Consider the following 26742-nt stretch of genomic DNA (forward strand, 5'->3'; position numbering starts at 1 on the left):
ATGTTACTGCATGTGTGGATTACATGCCAATTCCTACATTAATTTTGAAAACTCCATTTTAATATCTTAAAGATCTCAGAAAATTTTCATTGTGACTTGAATGCTGAACATTTCAAAGGATTTTTGCGATCTCATACATCCTGCATTGACTCTTCTAGTCAGGCAAGATCAGCAGTATTTTCTGTAACATATCCCTCTCCAGATATCTACCTAGTATTGAAGGTGAGTCATATTTGCATTATAATGATGGTTTCTTTCTTCTTCTTCCTATTTGCTGACTTTAAACAGAGCTGGCTGTAATGGAGAGAAAGTGTTATGGTGAGATGTGGCCACCAGATTATTGTGATTCCATTGAATGTATCTCAAACAGGAGTAGGCAGTGTAAGGACTAGGGCCATATTTGACCCATTAATGTGTCTCCCCACCAAAGTGTATTTTTTGCCTCACTGATCAATTGCCATGAGATGACTATAGGAGGCAGAGCTGCCAACAAGGGGTTAGACCCAAGCTTAGCCTTTCATACTGGGCCTGGAGGCAGCTGGGGGTCTGGCAGAGGAGGCACCACCTCACCTACCTCTGCCTCCCTGAGCAGCACTGGCCCTCCTCCTCACCATCACCATGTTTTGAGGCCAGCTTTGATCATCTCTGCAGGGAAGGTCTAGGCAAGCACTCTGTTGGCCTCAGAACGCTTCCTTGAGGCCAGTACTCAGAGGTCTAGAGCAGGGAGATGGGTTGAGGTGGTAGAAAAAGCTGCTTGGTGTGCTTCACATGCTGAGAGGGAAACAGCAGCCCACCACTTGGCTCTGGGCCCAGAAAATCCTGTTGGGCATCCTGGCAGGAAGTTACATAGGTGGATGATTCAATCCATTGGCATTATGATGACTATACCTGATCTAGAATTGGATTGAAATTGCAGCGGCTTTTAAAGCAGTGGCTTAAAAAAAAGAGAGAGAGAACAGATCTTGTTCAGGGATAAATAAAGAGCACAGTGGCAATCTATATACAGACTTTTTAAAAAAACCTCTATTCTAGAGCTCACTAATAAGGGGATTCCATTCCTGCTTATGACAAATGGAGCTCTGTGACTGGATGGAGCTCTTTCCATTTCAGTAGTGGTGACGTCTAACTATTACACATTGCTTTGGTGTGGATCACCCTTAATAACATTACTGAACAATATTGACATTGACAGAGATGTATAAGGGTGGCATTGTAGTCATAAATACATAGAGGTTTTTAAAAATGTGACATATATAATGTCTAGGGATGTGCCTGAAACGTGGCTTGAAGCACAGTTCGAGCACCTTTAGGAAAATCAGTAAGAGAACTTTAAGGAAAAGGAGAGCAGGTGCTTACCTGCTCTCCGCCACCCCTTCCAGATTCCTGCTAGGGTGATGCACATCCCCAAAAGCCACATGCACTTTCAGCACACACATAGCATCCACGCATGTGCAGACTCCATTTGCATGGTCAGCTTGGTGTTGCTGACCATGCAAACGGCGCCTGTGCATGCACAGACGTTATGTGTGGGCTGATGACACACAGGGCTTTTGGGGACGTGCACCACCCCAGCAGGAAGCTGGGTGGGATCACAGAGAGCAGGTAAGCACCTGCTCTCCTTATCCTTAAAGTTCCCTTTCTACTATTCCTAAAAGTGCTCAGACCGCGCTTCAAATTGCAGTTCAGGCACATCCCTAATAATGCCTTCCCCTCACTCCCACCTTGTAAACTAGTGTTTGTTTTTAATTCTCCCACATTTAAAAAGCAGCTTGCAGTTCAACTGGTTTCCACTGAGGAATATGTTAAAGTTCTACTTCACATATGAATCCACCCTCTGTGTATCTCTGTTTTGGGGCCAACTATATTTGATCCAGAGTCTCCTGCAGTCAGTGTTCCCTCTAACAGGGATTCCCAAATATAGCTGACTACAAGTCCCAGAATTCCTCAGCTGCAATGGCTTTTGCTTGGGGATTATGGGAGTTGTAGTCAACAATGTCTGGGAATCCCTGTTAGAGGGAACACTGGTCTCCTGTGTGCTTCTGTGGGCATGCAGCTCCTGTTTGCGATGCCTGTAATTCCAGAATGGGGCAGTTGGTTGTACACAGAGTGATGGAGGCAGAAAAATCTGTGGGCTTATCAGGGCTCCTATGCCTGCTGCAAATTGCTGGATCAGGCCCTTGAATTTATGTAGGACTGCAGAATGCTATTCAGCATCTTACTGAATCTTTTTCATCTGCTGATTAATTTTTTAATTTTCCCTCAAGTATTTTTAGCAACCCACCCCTTCCCCCCCACCCCAGACTAAGATTCCCTCCAATTTACGCATATAGTCTGTTTGGTATGAAATAAATAAGTCAGTTTAAAAACAAGTGGAAAATTTGAAGGTCTTCGGTTTAAAGTTTTGACATGTATTACTTGGTGGTGGTTTTCATTTTCTGCCAGGAGCTTTCCCAGACAGCAGGCTTTATCACAGGTTTACTGCAAGGCTTTACTGTGAGTAACGCACAATGAAAAACCCGAATTGTGTGTGATGTGCTCCCCAATTGCTCACGGGGACTTTGGGGTAAATTTGGCCGATATGTGAATGCACACCTCCGTTCTGGAGGAGATGCAAACTAAAAGCTGGGTATGAAAAACTTCCAAATAAAACTGCATAGGTAAACAAGATAGATCCTCTGGATACAATCACAGACTTTTTCTTTCTATATTCTGTATGTTAAACATGGAGAACATTTTATTATTAAACAATAGATTATGTTCCAGATCTTATTATGTTGATGCATAAGTCATGGAAAAATGACTTTCATATTATTTTCTGTTACTAAGATTGAGCTTCCTTCCCTTCTTTGTTCCTCCTTTTCTTTCTTGTCTGTAGATTGAAAAGGTCCTTCAACAAGGAGAAATTGGAGATTGTGCAGAACCCTACATGGTTCTAAAAGAAAGTGAAGGTGGGAAGGTATGTATGATATGAGGATATATCTCACAAAGTTTACCATGCATCTGACAAAGTAGTCTTTGGTTTATAAAGGCTTAAGAAAAACAATTCTTGTTTTATCTTTAAGGTGCCACAAGACGCTCTCGTTTTTAACAATAAGACACATAAGTTCAAGCCCCATTATACAGGTGACAATCCAACACAGAGTTAAGCACACTTAAACTATGGAATCAAATTAAGCAGAGGAATTAACTGTTACTATAAAATACATGAAAAACTAACTTTCAGTGTGCTTCACTTTTGAGAGTTTGGAACTGTGCCTTAAAACATTCTAGTTAACCTTTCTTCCCCATATCTTTTAGAGCAAAGAAAAAGTTGAGAAGTTAAAAGTACAAGCGGAATCCTTTTGTCAACGTTTGGGAAAATATCGCATGCCTTTTGCTTGGGTTCCAATAAGCCTAGCAAATTTCTTCAATATTTCAACACTTGAAAGAGATATAGCAGAGTTAGAAATTCTGAATGGTATGTTTAAAGATACACACTAGTTTACAAAATATGTGGTTCTAATAAGATGTGTGGATCAAATATCTTGTGTCATCTTCAGCTTCCAAAGTAACACAATGTGTATTGTACATTTATTTTGATCTCCCAAACCTTTTATAGCTGTGGGACTTAAATGAGTTATGCAGATGTTTTGCAATAAAAGAAGAATTTGGTTGTCTTGGTTTTCTAGTAAGAGGCAGAGGACCAGCTGAACAGCAAACAGTGTTGCATTTTGTATATACGTTCTACAAGAGCCAGTGTGACCCAAAAAGCAGAGTGCAATTTTGGGCTAGTCTACATGTTATACTTACCACCTTGAAATGCTTCCATATGATGACATATCTCCATCATCATTGTAATGTGATATTGTGGAGAAGTTAGTTTTCTTTTGGACTTTTTATTTCACTTAGTAAAGTAAGTTAAAGTTTGGCCTCAGGATAAACTGGTGTTACAGTGTATTTATACAGGAAAGGAAGTGGTATGGCTATAATTTTAGGGTTCATTTATGCTGGGTTTGAACAGACTATAGACCTCATTATTTATTCCAGAAGCATTCAAATTGTGCAGAACTGATTGGTCAACTTGAGTGGACAGGTATTCACTCTGGATTGGTTAAGGGTCCATCCCAGGTTCCGAAAGTCAGTTGGGGGGAAGAAGACAACAGAAAAGGAAGGTTATCTCCAGAGGACAGATGTGGTAAGACCAGTTAGAAGCAGAAAGATCTAAACCACTGGACAGTAAACAAAAGAGGAAGCTGCTATAATAGCACTTAGCAATAGCACTTACATTTATATACCGCTCTATAGCCGGAGCTCTCTAAGCGGTTTACAATGATTTAGCATATTGCCCCCAACATTTCTGGGTACTATAAGTGGTCTGAGGACCTGCAGCAGTCTTCAACCGGGTTTCTTAGGATTGGAATGTTGTTGATCAGAAAAGCCTGTGTCTATATCCAGTAAGAAGATATCCAGCTACTGGGAGAGTTACTCAACACTGGGAACTTTTTTTTAAAAACCCAAAAACATTGGGAACATGTGACCAGGGAGCTGGCAAGGAAAGGAGGATCAGGAAGTGAGATGGAAGTTCTTCAGGAGTCACCAAGGAATTGTACTGCAAGCCATCAGTTTAACAGAAGCTAAAGTCTGCCTAGCAACAACAAGAGTTCTGTTTGGAACTGAGGATTCCAATGTCATAGCTAGGGCAAGGAACCAATCTTTTCAGTGGCAGCTGAGGCAACTGTCCTTAAAGGCGCAGAAAGTATTGACCTACCAGTTGAGAGTCATCACTGGGATGGAGATTGGTAGGGTGACAGACATAAAGATTAATTAGGGAAATGAACTACACCTTATGTTATAGTCAAAACCTCTAACACCACCAATCTCAGTACTAAATATCTGTGTAATGTCTCTTAAGTTTTAATTACAAAATTAGCAACAATAATTTGTTTTGCATCAAAACCTGCCAAGTTCCTCGTTGATTCTTCCATTTTTGAAGTTAAAACTACCTACTGGTATTTTGAAGGTTTTCAGTTACCCTGAACTAAAGGATTGGTGGCAGTGAGGATACGTGTGGTAGGCATTCAGTGAGTTCCATACAGGGCATCTTCCTCATGTGAGTTTACAGACAGGATCCTTTTAAAGAGATTAGGACATCTGAATAATTTTAGGGTGGTTCCTAACAGGGAATCATTGTTTTGCTTTGTTCTTGTTTTTTTAAATGTTATATCCCGCTCTTCCTCCAAGGAGCCCAGAGCGGTGTACTACATACTTAGGTTTCTCCTCACAACAACCCTGTGAAGTAGGTTAGGCTGAGAGCAAAGTGACTGGCCCAGAGTCACCCAGCTAGTATCATGGCTGAATGGGGATTTGAACTCAGGTCTCCCTGGTCCTAGTCCAGCACTCTAACCACTACACCACGCTGGCTCTATCATTGCAGAATAGTGTGGTGTTATTTGTTGAATAAATAAAAATGTATAGCACTAGTAAACATGTTCTACTTCCTTGTCACACGGGTTTTTGTCTCCATGTCAGCACCAGCCCCCACTGGAGACATGTGACACAGCAATTATGAGAAGTAGGAAGTGTTTACCAGTGCTTTATGTGACAGCAGTGGGAAGGATAAGTCATCATGAAGAGGCATTTACTATTGTAATGTGTAAACTGTCCTTTAGACTTCTGTGCTCTGGGGCAAGTTATCATCTCTCAACCCTAGTTTCTCATCTATGAAATGGTTACATAGCATGCACGGATGTTATGGGAATCTATGTGATATGGAGGAGGTGACACTTTTCCTGAATAATAGATACAATGTAGACTGTAAATCCAAAAAGTAAACAACATTTGCAATTTTAACATATGCTAAAATGAGAGTTTACAGAATTTTAATTCTCTGTTAAGTGGTTTCTCCCCAACTTCCCAAAGAAACGTCTTCCAATAATTTACACCTGAAAAGTCTGTAACATAGCAATAGTTGAATGTTTCATGCCACAGGTAGATTTTGAATGAAATCATGTTTTTGCAATTTTGCACTTGAAGGCAAAGGGTGCACTGGTGATAGAAAAACAATGACAACTAGAAGACTTTCTGAAAGAAGCCTTGGTTCAGAAGATGTTCTTTGCATGCCGAACTTCAAAACTACCACCCTTACTGTCAACACATTTTTCAAACAGGTACACTGTATTGTCCTATTATTACCTTCTACAAGATTCTTAGATTTTGCCTGAGGGATATACAAACTTATTTTTATTTCAAGCACCTACCTGATGGTGTAGCAGGGAAGTAACTTGCCTAGGGAGCAAGAGGTTACTGGTTTGAATCCCCACTGGTATGTTTCCCACACTATGGGAAACACCTATATCGGGCAGCAGTGATATAGGAAGATGCTGAAAGGCATCATCTCATACTGTGTGGGAGATGGCAATGGTAACCCCCTCCTGTATTCTACCAAGGACAACCACATGGCTCTGTGGTCGCCAGGAGTCGACACCGACTCGATGGCACAACACCACCACTACACACACATAACAGAAAATAACATGAAAAGTAGTTTAAATAGAATACTTTTGACAAATAATTTTGCCAAGTAACATGAAGTACAGGAAAGGGACAAGCCCTAGTGCAGAGGAAACATCTCTAGGCAATAAATAAAATAAAACACTTGTCTGTTGGGACAAGTAATGCTGGTTAAGTGGAGTCTTCCCATTTGTTGGCAGTATAGCTTTGATGCAAAACCAAAGGCAGTCTGCCATCGCCTTATATGCTACTGCAAGGCTCTGGTCATCTTGCCTCTACCTTGCATTCCCTGGTAAGTACAGCTGCAACTTGTGGAGGAACAGCCCTCTATTCCTCCTAACCCTTTTACCGCTGCCACCAAGTGGACTTTTGGTATGGTTGGGTCCACCACAACAGCCCTTCACATTTATAAAAATTTACAAGAAACCAAAAACAAACCTCAGTAGTGTGGAAAGGCTTATAGGTGTGGGGTAGAGACAAATCAACAAAACTTCTAATTTTTTTTTTATAACAAGAAAGTTTATTTTTAGGAAAACATTTGTTCAATTAAAACATTTCTTTTACAGGAAAAAAAATACAACTCAAAACAGTTACTTACAGAGCAGGTCAGGGGAAATAAAAAGCTGGAGAAAGATAATCACTACCTGACTCTATACTGTTCCCAAGGGTGTAGCTATAATTGAGCGGATGGGTTCAAAGAACCCAGGCCCCTGAGCTTCTGAGGGCCCTCCAGCTCTACCCCTCCCTATCTTCTTCATTATCTCCCTCACCTCAAGGGGCCACTGGAGAAAGGGGTGAACATGGGCCCCCTCTCCCCTACTGAGTCCTCTTGTACTTTCTTTCTTTTCAGCTATCAGGTTTGGTAGGTTGACTCCTTGTTCTAATTACGGCACAGGTCTGGGGCTCAATCCAGCCTGGCTCTTCCTTTTCTTCCAGTTATTTCTGCTAGAAGACTTCTGTTCTTCTTGCTGACTGCTCACTCTCTGCATTGATTCACTGGATTCACTCTAGCAGACTTCCAGTCTCTCTTCCTTCTTCCGCAATCTCCAGCTCTGACTTGCTCCAGCAGACTCTCTTGACTTCAACTTCCAGGACTCTCTGTCTCTCAGGACTCTCTTGCACTGACCTCCTTCTCAAAACACTCCCAATATATACAGTTTCTCTGGCCCAACAGCTTTTTAAGCTATCTAATTAGAACAAACAAAAATTCCCTCAATTTCTTTAAATCTCTTTCCCCCCCAGAAACCAACTGCCAGAATGCTAAACCAAATGTGAAACAAGCATGAACTTTTGACCCTGCACCTTCTTTGTGCATAGGGATGTGCAACAGAAATCCTATTTACAACAATACAGAGGTTTTTAGTAATATAATATAACACAATTCATTTATCAGGGCTTATTTATGAGAACAGGTTCGGGACTATTAATACACTATACAATACAGGGGCTTTTTTACAGAAACCCAGTCTAGGCCTCATTCCTCCACACCACATCATGGCTGCCATACGTGCCTTCAGAAGTCAATTCGCTACCCTGCCCCCGGCTGCCTCGTATAGCTTGTAAGGACTCCTGTTACCTTGACACCACCTTGTGCTTCCTCATAAGCACTTACCCTAGCTTGAGTTATCTTCCACAACCTGTTGTCATCTTCTTGCATTCCCTCACAAGTTCATACACAACTCCACAGCAGCCATGGAAATAGCGCTGGGAGGAAGAACACTTCCCAGATGTCCCCTTGTGCCTTCCCAATGTCCCCGTTTGAATTCTCAACCCCATGGGCTCTGCTTCCTGCAGAAGAGGCCATCCCAGCACCAGGAATGTAATGAACTGCACCAGAGATGGCCATGGTGTAAGCAGCATCAGGGGGGTGCTACAGATTCATTGGGATTCCAGTGCCCAACCAACAGCCCTAATAGTCAACACTTGGGTTTTTTAGAATTTAAGGGTCAGTTTTTAAACTGCTGCATCATAGCCACTTTCTGTACCAGATCTGAAAGGGTGTTATCCCCTGGTTGATGCCTGCAAAAGTTCAGGCAGATAGAGCAGAGAATTTAGATTTTATCACCAAGAAAATACTCAGGGCTTATAATGTTAACATGCTGAAACAACTCCCCCACCTTAATTATATTAACAGAACTGTGATATAAGGAAAGGTTCTTTGGTAGTTTTTTCCACCATAGCTCTTTCTGTAATTGGAGGATAAATTTTACTATTGAAAAACTGCTAATTTTTATTAATATTCTTTAGAGGGTTCTGTAGTATCTTAAGTCTTGTTTGACAGAAGTTACTACCCATGCCTCTTCAGACTAATAGCATTATAGACCTCAATAACTGGTCTGGGCACATAATTGATCTTCAAACTAACATAATACCACCCCCACTTTAGTAGCACAGATCTCTTTTTCTTTTTTTGACAACACATAGTTATTAAGGGATCTTTTAAGTCTGCACACAGGGGCGGAGCCACCATTGGGCGAAAGGGTTCAAAGAACCCAAGCCGCCAATGGCGAGAAGCCGCCGAGAGAGCCCTGCCCTGTGTGGCTCGGGCTCCATAGGAGCCCAGAGCGAACTCCCCCCTCCCACGCCCGGGCGCCAAGAGCCTGGGCAAACTTTCTGCCAAGTATTTCAGGCAGCTCCGACTGCCTAATAGAACGTTTTCCCCTTCCTCTCCCTCTCTGGAGGGAGAGAGAGGGGAAAACGTCCTATTAGGCAGCTGACCCTGCCTGAAATGGCGCTCCGAGAGCTCGTTCGGGCTCTCGGCAGCCCAGGCCACACCCCCTTGCACGTGACTTTTCATGGGATGACCCCTGGTTCTAGTGTTATGGGAGAGTTGTCTTTTTTTCTTAACTAAAAAGCCCCAGGTGTTGTAGCCTTGCCTCATAAGAAAGATGCTCTAGGCCCCTGATCATCTTGGTTGCTCTCTTCTGCACCTTTTCCAGTTCTACAATGTCCTTTTTTAGATGTGGTGACCAGAATTATACGCAGTACTCCAGGTGCGGCCGCACCATAGTTTTGTATAAGGGCATTATAATATTAGCCGTTTATTTTCAAACCCCTTCCTAATGATCCCTAGCATAGAATTGGCCTTTTTCACCACTGCCGCACATTGAGTCGACACTTTCAATGAGCTGTCCACCACAACCCCAAGATCCCTCTCCTGGTCAGTCACCAGCAGCTCAGATCCCATCAACGTATACTTGAAGTTGGGGTTTTTCGTCCCAGTGTGCATCACTTTACACTTGCCAACATTGAAGTGCATTTGCCACTTTGTCGCCCACTCCCCCAGTTTGGAGATCTTTTTGGAGCTCCTCACAATCCGTTTTGGATTTCACTACCCAAAAGAGTTTGGTATTATCTGCAAATTTGGCCACCTTGCTGCTTACCCCTGCTTCTAGATCATTTATGAATAAATTAAAAGGCACTAGTCCCAGTACAGATCCCTTGGGGACCCCAATTCTTACTTGCCTCCATTGTGAAAACTCTCCATTTATACCTACCTTTTGTTTCCTGTCTTTCAACCAGTTAGCAATCCACACATGTACTTGTCCCCTTATCCCATGACTGCTAAGTTTCCTCAGGAGTCTTTGATGAGGAACTTTGTTGAAAGCTTTTTGGAAGTCCAGTTAGACTATGTCAACTGGATCACCTTGAAGATGAAATATTTTTCTCAATCATTCGTTCTGTTGCAGCTGTTTATAAGAAATTATAGGCAGTGGAACTGTTTTGTTTTACCTTAAAAAATCTAGAAGAAAGCTTTTAAAAATTTAAATAAATATTAAGGTATAAGTAAATAATTTGCTTAAGTCTTAATGTCTTGTCAGTTAAGCAATGGAGAGGGCTAGGGGTGTGCACCGGACCGCGGACCTGCAGTTCGGCACTGGGGTGGGGGGTTCCATTAAGGGCGGGGGGGCCGCACGCGCACGCAGAAGGCTCCCTGCACTTCGCAGAAGGCAGGGAAGGGGGCGGGCGGACGGACGGACATCTCCCCGCCGCCCGCCCGAGCGCTATAGCACTCGGTCCGGGGCGAGATTTAAAGAGCTAAAATGGCTTGAGGGGGCTTCGGGGGCGGCAGGGAAGTATCCTGCCACCCGATTTTGAAGACAAGAAGGAGCCCCGGAGCGGCGAGCGGGCGGCGAGCGATTCTGCGGCGCATTTTTTAAACTAATTATGGCGCCAAAGCAGCAAAGCGCGGGAGGGGTGAGTAAAGCCCCCCCGCCCTTAATGGAACCCCCCACCCTAACCCTCCCGAACCAAAACCACCCCTTGTCCGGACCGGTTCGGAGGCCAGTAGAATGGCCTCCGAACCGATCCGTGCACACTACTAGAGAGGGCCGCAGGGGGCACTACTGTTGGGCTGTGCTTAGGGCATCAGTTGCCCTTAATCTGGCCCTACTTACAGTGCTCAGCTACATGCTTCCAGAAAGGTCCAAAGAAGTGCAGCAAGGAAATCCCAGATTCCATTCCCACCCAATGCCAACAAACTATTATTGTGGTGTAGACTTCCCTTGAACATCGAGGTTCTGCATGAGAGCCAAACCGTCTGAATACGGAAGCTTCATTTCTCCATATTTACTGGTAGTTTGGCTCTGATGTAGAACCTCCATGTTCTTTTTTAAAAAATGTTTTTTGAAATTAAAAATTTTCCATACATCTTTCCCTGTTCCCTATCCCCATCCCTCCCCCCACCCCTCCCCGGAGCCTGACCTTCCCTCCCCTAGCCAGCCTCTGCACACTGCGCTGGCTGGTCGGGAAAGAAAGGACAGATAGAGGGAAAGAGAAAGAGGGAGGGGGGAGCAGGAGGGAAGAAGAGAAGGAAATACACATCATTGCACCAATATATCAGAAAGGGTTTTTTAAAAAAAAATTATTATTCTAAGAATAGTTAACGAAAGTTATCCCAGATTTCTGACCATTTATCCAGTTCAGGAGCGGAGCTAGGGGAGAGGGGGGCAGTGTTCACCCCTCTCCCTGGTGGCCCCTCCAAGTGAGGGAGATAATGAAGAAAATAGGGAGGGGTGGAGCTGGGGGGCCCTCAGGGGCTTGGAAGCCTGGGTTCTTTGAATCAATTTGCTCAATTATAGCTACACCCCTGATTCAGTTTATTTACTTTTATGAGGGCCCATTTTTCCTGTGCCGCTAAATTGAGAAGATCATACACCTATTCCTTACTGCTAGGGGAGTGGGAGATTTCCATTGCTGCAGTATTAATCTCTTGGCTACCAGTAAACTTCTCCATAGCCATTCTTTAGGACCCTGATTATAATCCTCACTCAGTTGGGATATACCCCAGTACTGCATTCAAATCGTTCAGTGCAAGAGATGAATCTGTCACTGAATTAATACACCGAATACCTCCCTTCAGAATCATTGCACTATAGAACAGTCCCAGAACATAAGTTGGTATGAGAACTTCCATGTTCACCAGCACCTACACCAGAATTATGGTTTCATGGTGCTGGGTGAGAATAGTTTTTAGGATTTCCTTGAGGTGCCTCCTTTGGAACTTCCAATCATGGGGTCCTTGGTCCCTATACTATACATTTTACTCAAAAGTAAGCCCCAGAGAAACAAATGGGATTCACCCCCTCAAAAGGGTTCCCTCCTCCTATGCTTTGCTTAGGGGCTGAGAGGAAGGGGGAGAAGAGAACCCACATTCTTGCCTAGGATCTCTGCTAGGTCCTGATTCCTACGTGTGTTTACTCAGAAGTAAGCTGCAATGGAATCAATGAACTAACTTTGTAGTGATTTATTCCAAACTTTGCTGAGGGGCTTTGCTTCCCGACTCTGGTGGGGGAGAGTGCAAGGGGCAGAGGAAGAAAACAAATGCCCAGGAAAGGCAACGGCGGGGGGGGGAATGGTTGTTTAACTATACAAGTGCCAGACTGCTCATAGACTGTACTTATCAGGCACTTAAATTTATGTTAAATTTGCATTTAACATAAATGTAAAAATGTAAAAATAAAACCAGGAAGTCACTCCCTAGAAATTGTCAGGACTTGCCCCTCCCAACTTTGGCTTCAGAATTCTCAGTGGGCAGACTCAGTTATGCTCTTAGCTACTTTCCTTTCCTTATTTTCCCTGTTATGGGGATTTCGGACAAGATTTACTAAAAAAATCACGAGATTCCCCCCCCCCCAACAGCAAAAGGCACCAGTCCAGTATAGACCTGAATTTTTGGGGAATGCTGATAAACACACACACACACACACACACACACACACACACACACACACACAAAATCTGTGGTGAAAAAATGTCACCAATGCTTTGAACCCTCTTTTTAGGAATTAAAAAACTAAATTGCTGTATCTCAGCCATTTTGCAATGGATTTGCACCACATTTGGAGTTGTGTCTCTTGTCCCCTAGTTGATGTGTGCACTATTTCATGGGGATTAGATGGATACTTTTGATTTTATATGCAATATAATGTTCAGGACTTATAATGGCAGAATGTTGAAAACACTCCTCATCTTAACTATATTGGCTCGACTGTGCCAGTACAATTTAATTATTATTTAATTCTTAATTCCCAGGCCAAAATTAAAAGGATATGGTTTTGTTGCTATTATGAACAGCAGAACTTACATTTCAATTTCTGTAGCTTTTATGTTGAGCAATATTTTGTCTCATGTAGTACTGACCAGGTGCAGAGCGAGGCCAGTGGCAGCCCGGGTGCTGACTCTGCTGTGGCCCCCACCCCACCCGTTACGTCTGACGTCAGATGTAGGGAGCATTAAGCCATACACCCCACACCTGACGTCAGACACCGGGGTGTGGTTTTGCTCCCAATCGGAGCTGCGCAGCCCTGTTTGGGAGCGAATGACATCAGATGCGAGGGTGTGTCTGGGGCCGCGAGGCACTGTCCTTGAGGGGCAGCAGCCTAGGTTCTTTGAACTCATTCGCCCAATGGTGGCGCTGTCCCTGGTACTGACTTTGGAGCATGATGAATGAACTGAGTTGCATTTAACAGCTGGCAAAACATGATAAGCGCTCACACAGAACGTCTGTGCCTCCCAAATATGTCACCAGATAATTTTATTTGTCTTTCATATGCAGTGAATTGCAAAAAACATTACAGAACATTATCAAATGTCTTGCTATTTACAGGAAGGTGATAGACTTAGTGATGAAGACTTATTCAAATTTCTAGCCGACTACAAGAGATCTTCCTCCTTGCAGAGAAGAGTAAAGTCTATACCAGGTATGGCTAGTGTTAAGACCAGATTTAGTGACAACCAGGCCTTGACTGTTTCTGGGGATCCATCCAGTGCTGGAATAGGCAAACATGTTTCCTGCCAGTGGTTCTTGCTGGAGCATTCCTTCCTTCAGGGTGCTTTCGTCAAGGGCTTATCTGAGCTATGACTGCCATAACCTTCTGCCCTGCTGCCAACTCCTGATCATCTCACCCCACCTCACCCCCGCTTAGCTGTCATTTCCCTTAGTTTTTATTTTACCTCCTCATCCCTACTTCATCTCCACTGAATCATGTGGGCAGGGCTTACTCCAGTACTTATATGAAAATTGATCCATAGTACTAAACTAAATGGAGGGAACCTCTTTCAAGGTTCACTGTTACATTCACCTCAGGCTGTGTACATGCTGGGCCTGAATGAGAACCAGGCCTTATTCTCATGGCATGGGAGGTTTTGTTGGTCTTGTTTAATTTTAATGTCATATTCAGATTTCATTTCATTTCATTTTTTTAAGGACTACTTAAACTGGAGATCTCCCCGTCTTCAGAAGCTCTCACGTGTTGTCTCAGCCCAGAGTTATTACAAGTAAAACCATTCCCTGAAAACCGCAGTCGTCCTCATAAAGAAATTCTGGAGTTTCCAGTACGAGAAGTTTATGTGACCCATACTGTGTATAGGTAAGAGGAAAAGATATTGGAAAACATTCTCACTCTAATATATCCTGCTGGATTAGGAACCATTGGAGTAAATTTGAACGCTCATCAGAATGCAAATACTGTATATCTGTACTACATTGTTTCCAATTGGATGCACATTTGAAAGTGTTGGCATTCTGGAACAATTAGTCATGTGTAAAAACGCCTTTTATGGGCACAATGATCATCCTTAGTCTGGATGTCAGTGTTAATCCAATGAATACATTAAATATGTCTTTGCTCAGGGAGTTGCTTCTGGTATGCTGCCAGGTCTTTCTTTTACTCTTATGTTTGTCTTTGCATTTCCAGAGAGAGCTGCTGTGCTACTTACTGTTCCTAGGTTTTAATTAAATAAAACCCAGTGTATTCTATCAACTCCTACTTAGCATAATGAAAACCATCAGAAATAAAACTCCCACCTCCGAAGTGCTTGTTATTGCAGCACTTTCTGCTGATTCACCACATCTGTCATGCCATAATGATATAATAAGGAACTTATAAGAATTATGCTACGTTGGTGACTGCATAAACAGCTAGCCAGCCAGGATGCTGACTCCATTTGGAATATTTCCCATGATCAAGTATTACTTTAACATATACTCAATATTAGGGCTGCCACCCAAATGAATACATTTTAATGGATCAATCACATATTTAGTCAGCTAATGGATTAAATCTGCATCTATTTGCATATTAATAAAGACAAAAGCATCCATTCCCTGTTTTAGATTGTACACATCTTAGAAGAAGTATTCTCTGATCATGAGATAGAAGAGGAAATGTATCTAAGACAGTGCCTGCCACTAATTAGTTTTATAAGTTATTTTATTAATGACAATAAAGCACTTTAAAAACATCTGCTGCCTGATTAATCATAGGCAGTGAAAATTCAATTGCAGTGAAACCTCAATTCTACAGACCATTTGGAGGGATGGATTGTTTGGATTAGGCAAAAGTCTATAAAATTGAGATCAAGAACAGATAGGAAGCAAAGTGGTTTGCACATAACTCATGTAACTTGCATGTGGCTCACTGAAACCCCTGATTCTGTAGATACTGTTAGTAAAATCCATCTAACGTGGCTAACCAGCCAAAAGGAAAACATAAAATCAAGGTTTCTCTGAAGATCCAAAAGTATTTAAATTTACTGATAACCATCTAAACATTATAGCCCTATTGTGTGCTTTTAAAAAAAATCAATCCAAATAAGTTTGTTGTAAAAGGTTGGCAAGTATTTTAAAGTTTTACTTCTTTATACACATGCTTACACACACACACACACACACACACACACACACACACACACACACACTTTTTGGGGGTCTAACCTTCCAATTTACCTTTTATAATCCATGGTGGCTTGCAACAGTTTAACAATGTACATGGTAACCAGATGACACTATTCATTTGCAGGATTTCTGAGCAGAAATCTCTCTGTTTTTAATTCTCCTGTGGAAATCCATGATTTGTAAATATTCTTAACTTTGGCTGAATTGCACTCATCAATTTTAAGTGGTCTGCCTAGTGAAAGGATTTGTAGCACCCATGGCCACCTAGCTGGGGCTGATGGGAGTTATAGTTCAGCAACATCTGGAGGCTCCCAGTTTGGGAACCACTAGTGTATACAATTTATTTGCATATTTTGTGATTCATGCAAAGATGGCAAATATATTTTCCCCAGTAATAGGTTATTTTATTACTTTTGCTATATATCTTCAAAAATGTGAATACTGATTGTGTAACTAAATCAAATGATTGGTCAAAAGCAGGTCTGCTAGTTGAGCAAAATAAAATAAATTGGTTGACATCCATTCAACAGGCATCTACACATCACTGTAGCCTTTAATTCCAAGTTACATACTGTTATGAATTGTTAGTGTTCAGCTCTGTTCCTTAGACGAATCTCGCATTTTCTTTGTGGCTATGCTGAATTTTGAATGCTTGGTTCGCTTGCTTAGTGACTCAACCTATGTAGCAAGAGGGAAACAGTGACAATTCCTTGTTATGAAAATGATGCACCATCAGATTATTGCAAGCCTTTGGGGCAATAGGAATAATCATACTATATTTTGTACAGTAGCTAGTACACTGTTGAACTAAGTAAATGTCAAATAGAAGCCGTTGAGTGCAAGCTAGTTATAAAGTGTGCAAGCAAATGTCAGTCTTTTTGGTGGGTAGCCTAGCAATCGGTTACTTAGCTGGGAGCCAGAGTCAGCATCACTGAGGTTGCGATCCAGTGCACATTTGCTGGAATCCTACTAAATTCTGTGAAACTTCAAAAAAAGCATGCTTAGTATAGGGCTGCACATCTAATAAGGCATAGGGCTGCAATTATCCTGGACTGACCTAGTGTCTTCAGGAATCAGGATAAATCTCCTGTTTTTAAGCAATCCTGGATATTTTAATGGCATGATATTGTGGGGAAAAAACTTGTGGAAGAAATCTCCAGGAATAGCTTCAGTCAGAGCTGGCAGCCCTAGCAAGACAGGAGGAAACTAGGGGTGAAGGAGTCTGAGCCACTGTCTGATTTTGTCTAAATGTAGAGTGGGGCAGTGTTGGCCAAGAGAACAGGGGGCTTAAACAAATGTTGGAGGGCCACGTTACATGTTGCACTTTGCGAAAAGTAATTGAAAGTAATTTAGTTTGCTTTGCTTTACGCTTGGCTTATATTGACTGATAATATGTTACAGTCCCTTTAAGAAACAAACTGAGTGGAACCTAGAGAAAAGGATGGGGGAGGAAATCCAGACCAGTTTTGAGTTGGGTCTAATCAGAGAGTAAGGCTGAATTTGCATGTAATGTGAAACTGGAGGTTGATGAACCCACAGTTTCAATTTCAAACCTTAAATTGCATTGCAGACATTCATTCAGATGTCAGGCAGCCTCCAGTGACCATATCCCAGCAATATGCCAGACTGTGAGCAAAGCATCAGCACGTCACCAGAGTAGCTGTGATTGCCCACAATCATGAAGGGGGCATGCTGAGTTCGATTGTGCCTTTTCAGAATGGTACGCCTGGCTTCAGCATGGAAAGGGCATTTGAATTCCTCCATTTCATGCCAGCGCTTCTTCTGACAGCGATTGCACCACTCCCTCATAAGAGTCCGACAATAGAACTGTCCCCCACAAGCATGATTTCGGGGGGGGGCGTCTTTAGAGGGCACTACTTCCCTGTTACTCAGGGAAGGGAACATTATTACTTTCTTGGAGGGGAAGGGCAATGGATCTTGGGGGGTCTGGCCCGCCGTGACTTAGGATGTTCTTGCAAGGGCTCGCCCTGGCCAAGTAGTCCAGGCAGACCAAACCACACTCCTGCTCCCCTGGCAGCTAGCTGCCGGTGGTCTAGTATTTTTATGAGAGGTCCGGTCTACTGGGGAGGACCATTGGGTTAGACACCCTTGGTCTTCCAGCGAACGGTGCGCTCATGAGTTGAGCAAACCCAACAAATGCACCCCTGCTTGCATGAGGTCCTCACTTTATCTAGTAAAAATAGAACTTTTGCACTGCAACCCCCTCCTCCCCTGGGAAGCCTTGCACGGGCCCAAAGGAGATAGTGACACTCCATGTGTCAGAGCCTAGCCATGTGTGCAGACAGGGAGAACATCGGGTGCAGGGACAGATCTTTACTCCCTTTCAAAATTCTTGGGTGCGGACCCACATTGTGCCGTATGCAAATCTGCCACTACAGGGAATGAGGGGAGCCCCAATTTCCAGCAACCCCAGGAAAGCAGGGTCATTGTTTTGTGGTACAAGCAAGGGTGCAAATGTCAACATGGGCGGAGAGGCTGGCAGACAGAACACTGTGACAGCCACCTGGAGGCAGTTGCCAAGACAGGGAGAACAGTTGCCAGGATACCCTTCCCGTGGCTCTCCTGCATCGAACAACCTGGCTTGAGACAGAGCCCCCATGGCCTGACACACTCATGAGAGAGTTGTACGTGGGAGATGCGGTTGTTTTGTTGCCACACATTCTTAGCGATTCTCCTCAACAGACGTTTCTTTTCTTGGGTTGTGAGGGGTGTCCCCATGACCTTACCCTCTTATGCGTGAGCGGTCCGCCCGGGATCAGCATCCATCATTATCACAGAGGAGGAGTCTCCCTTCTCAGTGTTGGCAATGCTGTTCTTGCTGCCCAGCCCTTCTTGTGAGTAAGCCTAGGGAGTGCAAACATCCCCAGAGGGAAAGGTGCTGGTCCCCACTTGCATGTTCTCTCTAATTTTTTTCATCTGTGTGCGGAATGAGTTTTGTTCTGGGTGGCAGTTTCAAGGCAGTGTGTGCACATGTGCAGTCGGAATGGGGCCTTCTTGATCCAACCTGAGTGAGATCTAAAATTAACTGAGCGGACATCCAAAAACTTGTGAGTGTGCGCACACCTTAGAGCAGGGCTGCTCAGCTTTGGCCCTCCTGTAGATGTTGGCCTACAATTCCCATAATCCCTGGCTATTGGCCACTGTGGCTAGGGATTATGGAAATTGTAGTCCAAAAACAGCTGGGTGGGCAACATTGAACAGGCCTGCCTTAGAGGGGACACAGTCCCCCTCCCCCCGCTTCCTCAACCTTTTTGTGCAAAAAGTAGAAATTGGCTGTCCAAGAATCCCTTGTTGGGGCTGTCTTTTAAACCTGACCTGGGACACACAGACAAACACACACACACACACACACCGGCAAATGTTCCCATCCCAGGGCTGTAATGGGGTGCCATGCTTCTTTTACTAAACCTAGAGTGTTTGTGCTTATAAACATACATCATTGTTGCTTTATTCTCGGGGAGCGGGACACCCTAAGGGGAATACCTTACAGTACTCACATGTAGTCTCCAATTCATATGCAACCAGGGTGGACCCTGCTTAGCTAAGGGGACAAGTCATGCTTGATACCACAAGACAATTTGCTTCAATAGCCACTCTGCAATTATTTGGCTCTGAATAGCTTCCCATAAAGCTCCATGGGGAGAATTCTGGAAAGGATCCACTTCTCAGTGCCCCATTCACACCTTCCAAGATGGCACTGAAATGATGATTTTTGGCAGGAAAAATGGCACAGGGAGAGTGTCAACACCCCTTTCTGAGGCCCCAATATTAATTGGGACCTCCACAGCTGTTTTGAGTAAAAATAGACACTTCTGATCCTTTCCCTGTGTCCATCAGTTAATGTGATACTCAAAGTAATGTGTTGTTTAACCCTCGGACCAGGTTGCTCTCAGGGTGAAGCAACTTCTTGTGCTCCCACTCACTGTGGCCTTTCACCTTATAAGTGTAGGGCAGTTCATGGTGGAGCCATGCCAATCTGCTCACCCTTCTGCAGTTTCAACAATAACTGCAAAACACATAATCCAGCTCCTTAATAAAAGTTCATCTCTGTTTGTGAGTCAGGGGAGTGAGTGAGCCACACCTGAGTTCTTCTGATTGCAGCAAGAGACTATTCCAGAGCCAATTCAGATGTGCAGAAATAGCATGTGACATATAGTGTCTCCTGCACTTATGGTTCTATTTAGCATAATGAAATGTGCCCACCTTTAATCCCCCCCACATGTAGGATTGTTGGTTTATTAAAGAAAGATAACTTTTCATGTTTCTTGAAGGGTCAACCAATCTAAAGCTGGACATAAGGAGAGACAGCAAAGAGAACTAAAGGAAGAGGCAATTTCACACAACATTATAAGTAATGCCATAGTATATTAAAATGTAGCTTATTTTGTTTCAGGCGTTCATTGAGTGAAACTGAGCAGCAGAATTAAAGGAAATCCCTGAAGTAGAAGCAAGTTTAGATTGAAGACCTGAAAGATGAGAGAACCCACCTTTTTCAATAGCTTCTGAATTAGTGTGTCTTGAAAATCAGTTTGCTCCTGCTGCTGCTCAACTTCAGAAAGAAGTGCATCAGTCCTCTTGCTTTGATTTTTTAAATAAGTCTAGAGAGAGAGAAGAGATTGATAAACTTCCATCAGTACTGAATTGGTTTGGATTTCATACAATATAGCATAGTGAAAATGCTGGACTAGGACTGGAAAGACCCAAGTTCAAATACCCATTTAGCCATGAAGCTCTATGGGTGACTCTGGGCCAGTCATGTATCTCTCAGCCTAGCCTACCTCACAGGGTTGTTGTGAAGATAAACATAACCATGTACACTGCTCGGGGCTCCTTGGAGGAAGAGCGGGATAGAAATGTTAATAATAACAATAACAACAACTAGCTGAACCCGCACAGAGCATCTGTGTGCTCTTTGAGGATGGCGGTTCCCCCCTCCCCTGCCTTCTGTCCCAGTCCCTCCAGCCCCCCTGCCTTTTGCCCCAGTCTCTCCAGCAACCCCGTGCCTTCTGCCCCAGTCTCTCCCGCCCTCTGCCCCAGTCTCTCCTGCCCTCCCACGCCCTCTGCCCCAGTCTCTCCTGCCTTCTGCCCCGGTCTCTCCTGCCCTCCCCCTGCCTTCTGCCCCGGTCTCTCCTGCCCTCACCCCGCCTTCTGCCCCAGTCTCTCCTGCCCTCCCATGCCTTCTGCCCCAGTCTCTCCTGCCTTCTGCCCCGGTCTCTCCTGCCCTCCCCCCGCCTTCTGCCCCAGTCTTCTCAGCTTTTCATCCCTGGCCGCCGGCAGCACTTTCCTTCCTGGCCGGGCACGGCTCCGCCTCTCACCTAGCCAGTCTGCTCTTGGCAGCGTGACTCTACTGCTGCCCGCTGCCGCCTCCTCCTGGCGGCCCAGCTGCCTCCCCGGGCCACTGTCTCCTCCATTTCCTCCTTTCCCCCCAATTCTGCCTTTCTTCCTCTGTTCCCCAGAGTCTGCCGATTCCCGCCTGCCTCCCTTGCTGCCACTCCCTCCCAAGGTAATGGTTCCAGACATCCAGACGCATCTGGACGCAGTTCCCTACACGGTCGGCCGTAAGAGAATTAAATATATAGATGATGATGATGATAGACATAGGAGGCCTGCCAGATCTTTTACAATGATCCCTAGTTTAATAGCAGAATACTGACATCAGATGCAACCCAGCCTAAATGCAACCCATTTAGCTGCCTTAATGAGTACAGCCCATCAAAACGTATTAATAGGGTTCCTAGCTTGGCAACCTGAAGACTCTTTTTCCCCTTTGAAGGCTCTGATGTAATGTGTCCATTAAGCCAGTATTTGACTACCACAGTGAGCAGCAACCAAAGGGCAGGAGATACCCATGTCCTTCCTGGAGGGAGATGCAAAATAGTAGCTGAGGTAGCAGGGTGGCTTAGCACCCTGTATGGTCCACTGATGTCAGTGCCCTGCACAGGGTGCTGCTACTCAGTCAGTAGCTGTGAACCCTCACAGTAGTGACAGAACCACCCCCTGCCAAAGCTACTGTCCTTCCCCAGTAAGGGCATGGGTCCTTTCTCACTCCTACCTACCACTCAATGGCAGTAGGTGAGTATTGCCCCTGGATCCATGCCTTAATGGTCACAGCGGTAGCTTAAAAGGGAAAACAACTCTCCAGTTTTTATATCTTTCAGCCAAACCTTTGAATTAATTAAGCCCAGACAGAACCCATCACATTGCAACATTCAAATGTGTACCTAGAGGTGTACACAAAACCTAATTTGCCAGTTCGGCTCAAATCCAGATTCGAGCCGACTCGACCAGCTTGAAGCTATACTGGTAAAGGGGAATCCAGTGAGTTTTCCTCTTTTCCAGTACAGGGGCAGGGGGGCTTTTGTAAATATAGAGGGGGCGGGAAGGGAGTAAAAAAGTACTTAAAAGTATGTGCTGCAGCGGTGGCTGCAGGGCGGGGGTGGCTCTCCCCACCCCTGCTGGCCTCCCTCTGATTAGCCTGGGCTGGTTCGGGCCTCTGTGGAGGCAATGAGGTAACTAAAATGTGACCACATGAATGGCCTCTGTGCACATGTGGAGGCCATTTTAGTGACCTTCACATCTGCACAGAGGCCCGAACCAGACCCAAATCAGCCCAGGCTACTCAGGGGGAGGCCAATGGAAGTGGAGGTTGGGAGTGGAGAGCCACAGCTCGTACCTGTAAGTACATTTTTACTCTCCCTGAGTTGGAATCTTTCATCACTCAGCTTGGCTTATGATACTTTGTCTTCTACTAAGACTGTGATCATCTCATGAGAGGAGAGGAACAGCAGCTTTCCTTCTAACAGCCTTTTTCAAGGCATCAGTGTTGTTAGGTTTGCTCTGAAGTGTGATTAGATTTTAGCAGAGAACACAGAGCAATATGATCACGTGGCCCTTGACACGCTTGTGACACGCATGTTACACATGCACAAGACGGTCCACTGGCTGCTCTGTTCAGCTCAGTGGCAATGGAGGAAAGGTGCAGCCAGCACCGATTGTGCAGGACATCCCCATCCAAGTCTGTAAGCCTGAGTACATTTTAGAATGTGCAGCTCACAAAGAGAATGAGAAAAGAATCTTAGAAGTTTGTGACAACCGCCTCACAATAGACCTGGCCAATGGTTTATTGTGGCAGGCATCAGACTTCCCAATAGCAGCTCTAATGGTTTCAGCAACTTTCAACAGGCAGAACAGTAAGACAGGAAAATAGAACTGGTAGTTAATGGCGCAGCGGGGAAATGACTTGACTAGCAGGCCAGAGGTTGCTGGTTTGAATCCCCGCTGGTATGTTTTCCAGACTATGGGAAACATCTATATCGGGCAACAGCGATATAGGAAGATGCTGAAAGGCATCATCTCATACTGCACGGGAGATGGCAATGGTAAACTCCTCCATTGACAACCACATGGCTCTGTGGTCGCCAGGAGTCGACACTGACTCGACGGCACACTTAGCTTTAGTTATGAGTTTTACTATAATTTTATTTCTGCTTTGCTGTTTTTGCTGCCTTGAACTTCCTTCAAGAAAGAAAGGCATGATATAAATGGATTTAACGAATGGATACATAAATAAAAGAATAACATGTACAAAAGCTTGTTTGATAGATTTCTGGCAAGGATATTAAAGTGAAATCTCCATTGCTAATGTAATGAGTACAGATTAGAATGCTAAATATTTCCAAGATAGATTTACAAATTCTGTTCAGTTGATTATGCTACTTACCATAATAGCTGTAATATTAGTCGAGGTTTCTCCATTTATTTTGTAGTTTAAAATAGCCTCCACCTTTTTTTCTAAAAATGTTAACTTACTGTCAAATACATTTCTATGGTCAGTTGCTTCAGCCAGCTGCTTCTGAAGTTCTGCAAAAAGTCTGTACTCATTTCCAGTTTCAAGCCGATGGACCCTCTTCATGAGATCTTTCCCATATTTTTCATTTAAGGCAATCTTTTCCAGTGACTCTGTCAAAGAATGATTAAAATTGTCCAGCTCTTGAAAGATGTGAGTGATTTCCTGCTTGGTACGGACTACATGAGCCTTTAGCTCAGCACCAAGCTTCAGAAGAGTTTGGGAGAGCAAATTAGTATCTAGGGCAGAATATTGAAAACTTACTTTCTGTTCTTCTTTTTTGCTTGAGACAGAATTTCTTTTGCATGCTGCATTTAGGAAATGTGCAAAGCTTATGAGAACAAAAATAACAGAAACTTTATGCATTTTGGCTTATAGAGGTTCCTGCTTTCCGAAGGACTTGTCCTAAGAAAAGTTTCAGATTGAGCACTTGAAGGTCCCAGGCTGTGTAGAAAACAGTGAATGCGATCAAGTTAGAACAATGCACTTCCAAATTCCACAGTTTAACTCTTTACCTCCTGTTGCAGTTCAGTCAAAGCTGGTTAAACATTATATGCCAGAGGTTGTGTATATATTGTTTTAAATACAAATTGAGAAATTAATCTGAAATTAGCCAAGGGTGTAAGGATATTGAGGGGGAAGGGAACAGAATAGATTAGAAGATTACTTCAACAAGATCACACTCTGCAAACCTGTTCTGTAGTCCTCTTTATATCATCACCTAACAAGAAACGTGCAGCTACAGGTGAAATGTACGAGGTCATAATAATCTCATAATAAAGTTACAAGAAATGGAGAAACGAAGGCAAAGAGTTGTATGGCCCCACAAGACCTTGGCCCATAGTTCAGCTGGCTTTGGACCTGATCTTGGCGGCTGAATCAGGTCAATCGTATGATTAATTCCTTATAAAGGTTTTGAGGTCTTCATCTAGTTTGGGGCTTATTTTAAAGTAAAATATCAGCTGCATGAGGGCTTGATCTAGATTGGGACCATGGCAGCAAGTTAGGGTGTGTTTAACCTTTTACTTTCATGCCATGTTCTTGCTGACATTTCCCCCCTCCAGCTGCTGTGGGCCCCTGAAGGTGTCAATATACCCTATACATCTGTGTCACTGAGACAATGGAGTCATGTTGTCTACTGCTGAAGGCAACATATGGGAAAGCAATTGATGTAAAAGGCAAAAGAGGATGGGCACTGGAGTCTGGAGAAACACATCTGGGGTGAAGATGTCAGCTACCCCCTCAAGATTTATTTGTATGGTCGGCCAAGGGGCAGTTGGATCTAATGGTGGGAAGCAGAATGGAGCCATATAAGCCTATAGTTTTCTATGAGCATGTTTCTAGGGAAGCAAAATGCTTTTGAAAAAATTGGGCATTTCCTCCTTAACCATTTGGGCCCTGGATACCTGAGGAACCACCCAAAGCTTGCTGCCTGCTTGATGAGGTTGTCGGTGGTGGGGGGTGGGGTGGGGGTCTCTGCTCCGGGTGCTGACTATGAGAGAGGCTTGGTTGTTGTGCACGTGGAACAGGGCCTTCTCAGTTGTTGCCCCCAGACTCTGGAATGCTCTCCCAGTGGCCATCTGCTCCTCAGTCTCCACCACAGTTTTTAGAAAGCATATGAAATCTTGGCTTTTTACCCAGGCTTTTTATATGACTGTTCCTGTTGCTGCTGCTTTGTATTTTTTATGGTTATATTGTGCTTGTTTTTTAATCTTTTAATCAGATCTGTATTTTTATATTCTAGCTGATATTTTAATTGTGTAAGTTTTGTAGTCTTGTTTTAACTTGTGTGTGAACCACCTTGAGATTGTTTTAATAAAAAGTGGTATAGAAATATAACAAATAAATAAAATTGATCCAATGAGTGGAGTCAAAGGGTGCAATCTAAACCTTTTAGACTGCACTAACAGATAGGAACATCCTCACATTTGGAGGATAGGCTGTCCCATTCAAACTGCATACTGGGAACAGGATTTGGGAAGGGACTTGCACCTTCCCTTGGAGGCATTACGTCTCCATATGGCAACCTGCAATTGTGAATAAGCATGCTTTTCGAGAAATTTTGCAATTATTTTTGAAGGGTTTAAAAGTGAACAAAATGTCTTCTTTGCACATTGAGTGAACATATGCACATACTCCAATGGTCTCTGTTTACCAAGGACAGTCTGTGTCTTCTGGTATCTGTCCATTTTTTGTTTCTATTTTGTCTTATATAGCACTCTTCAACCAAATTCTCAAAGCAGTTTACATAGAAAAATAAATAAACTGTGGTTTGCTTGGGGCCAACAAACCAGAATCTGAAACCACAGTTTGAAGCTCATTTGTAAACCACTCTTTATGCTTGCTAACTATGCTTTGTTGGTTATGGATGAATTCACTGACCATTGACAAGCCCTGGTTAGGGCCATTGCTCCTTCTCAAGAGGGCTGCAGCATCATGGAGATGTGCAAACGTATGAAATTGCAGCTTGAGCAGCTGATAAATAAAAGCAGACCAACAGGTCTAAGTCATGGTTTGCCTGCTGTATGCCTGAAAGCTCAAACCATGGTGTGGGCCCTTTACTATGTTAGTGCAAACCATGGTTTCATTTGAACTCTGTCCCATTTTTCAACTGGCAAACTTTAGATGTGCCTGTGTGGGATAACCAAATGATCTGGATTGTGATCCGTTGCCATTCATAAGTATGGGGGTACTGCAGGACCTTCAGATGGATTTTCTAGCTCCTCGTGATGCTTGTGTTCCACCTCTCGCACTTGGCATGTTTGTTACTTTCCATAGTTAGGGTGCCATTTTGTCAGCTTCTTTCTGACTCCTAACCTGTTCTATAATATCGTATTCTTTCTTTTCTGAAAACTGGTTTCATTTATTTCTAAAGAAGCTTGCCTCACAATTGCAGCACTGTGTTCCTGAATGCTAGGGGATTGAAGGATTAGCCAAGCAATAAAGTGCTTTGAACTTTCCCTTCCTTGGCATCGATGTTAGGACTGATTTCTATGCACTTAATTTTATCATCAGATTCAAAGCAGGTGATGGTTGTGATGTGAATTCCCTAAAACACATCAGTTGCATCAGGAAAGCATTATCTTTTCGGGATAATTTTTTTTAAAATGTAGCAGTTCATTGTGTTTGGTGCATTGAAGCTGCCTTCTGATAATATAGCAACAACAACAAAAGTTTGGGCAAATGGAAGAAAATGTTTTGTGCAACC

The 26742-nt window shown here is 43.6% G+C and overlaps 2 protein-coding genes across 8 annotated transcripts in view; one reads left to right on the top strand and one right to left on the bottom strand.

Annotated features, from left to right (window-relative positions):
- Positions 1-23975, bottom strand: part of LOC128343605 (uncharacterized) — a 29791-nt gene extending 5816 nt beyond the window's left edge. The window contains exons 1-4 of one of the 3 annotated variants that reach the window (XM_053292979.1): positions 23799-23975; positions 23409-23647; positions 20176-20286; positions 15186-16345 (exon numbers count right to left, since the gene is read on the bottom strand). In XM_053292979.1, coding sequence (XP_053148954.1) covers positions 16259-16345; positions 20176-20286; positions 23409-23647; positions 23799-23841 — 480 coding nt within the window. In that variant the 5' untranslated portion in view covers positions 23842-23975 and the 3' untranslated portion in view covers positions 15186-16258. Of the gene's footprint in view, positions 1-15185; positions 16346-20175; positions 20287-23408 lie in introns of those variants that run through there. The other 2 variants (XM_053292978.1, XM_053292977.1) reach the window with 2 other exon arrangements.
- The window catches only part of DOCK8 (dedicator of cytokinesis 8), a 183926-nt gene that overhangs the window by 49061 nt on the left and 108123 nt on the right, over positions 1-26742 (top strand). For all 5 annotated transcript variants that reach the window (XM_053292960.1, XM_053292963.1, XM_053292965.1 and 2 more), the window contains exons 9-14: positions 73-222; positions 2876-2956; positions 3298-3457; positions 6013-6146; positions 13598-13691; positions 14198-14360. In XM_053292960.1, the coding sequence (XP_053148935.1) occupies positions 73-222; positions 2876-2956; positions 3298-3457; positions 6013-6146; positions 13598-13691; positions 14198-14360 (782 nt within the window). The remainder of the gene's footprint in view (positions 1-72; positions 223-2875; positions 2957-3297; positions 3458-6012; positions 6147-13597; positions 13692-14197; positions 14361-26742) is intronic.

This window comes from Hemicordylus capensis, chromosome 2 (genome assembly GCF_027244095.1).
Source record: "Hemicordylus capensis ecotype Gifberg chromosome 2, rHemCap1.1.pri, whole genome shotgun sequence".
In the NCBI taxonomy this organism is placed as follows: Eukaryota; Metazoa; Chordata; class Lepidosauria; order Squamata; family Cordylidae; genus Hemicordylus; species Hemicordylus capensis.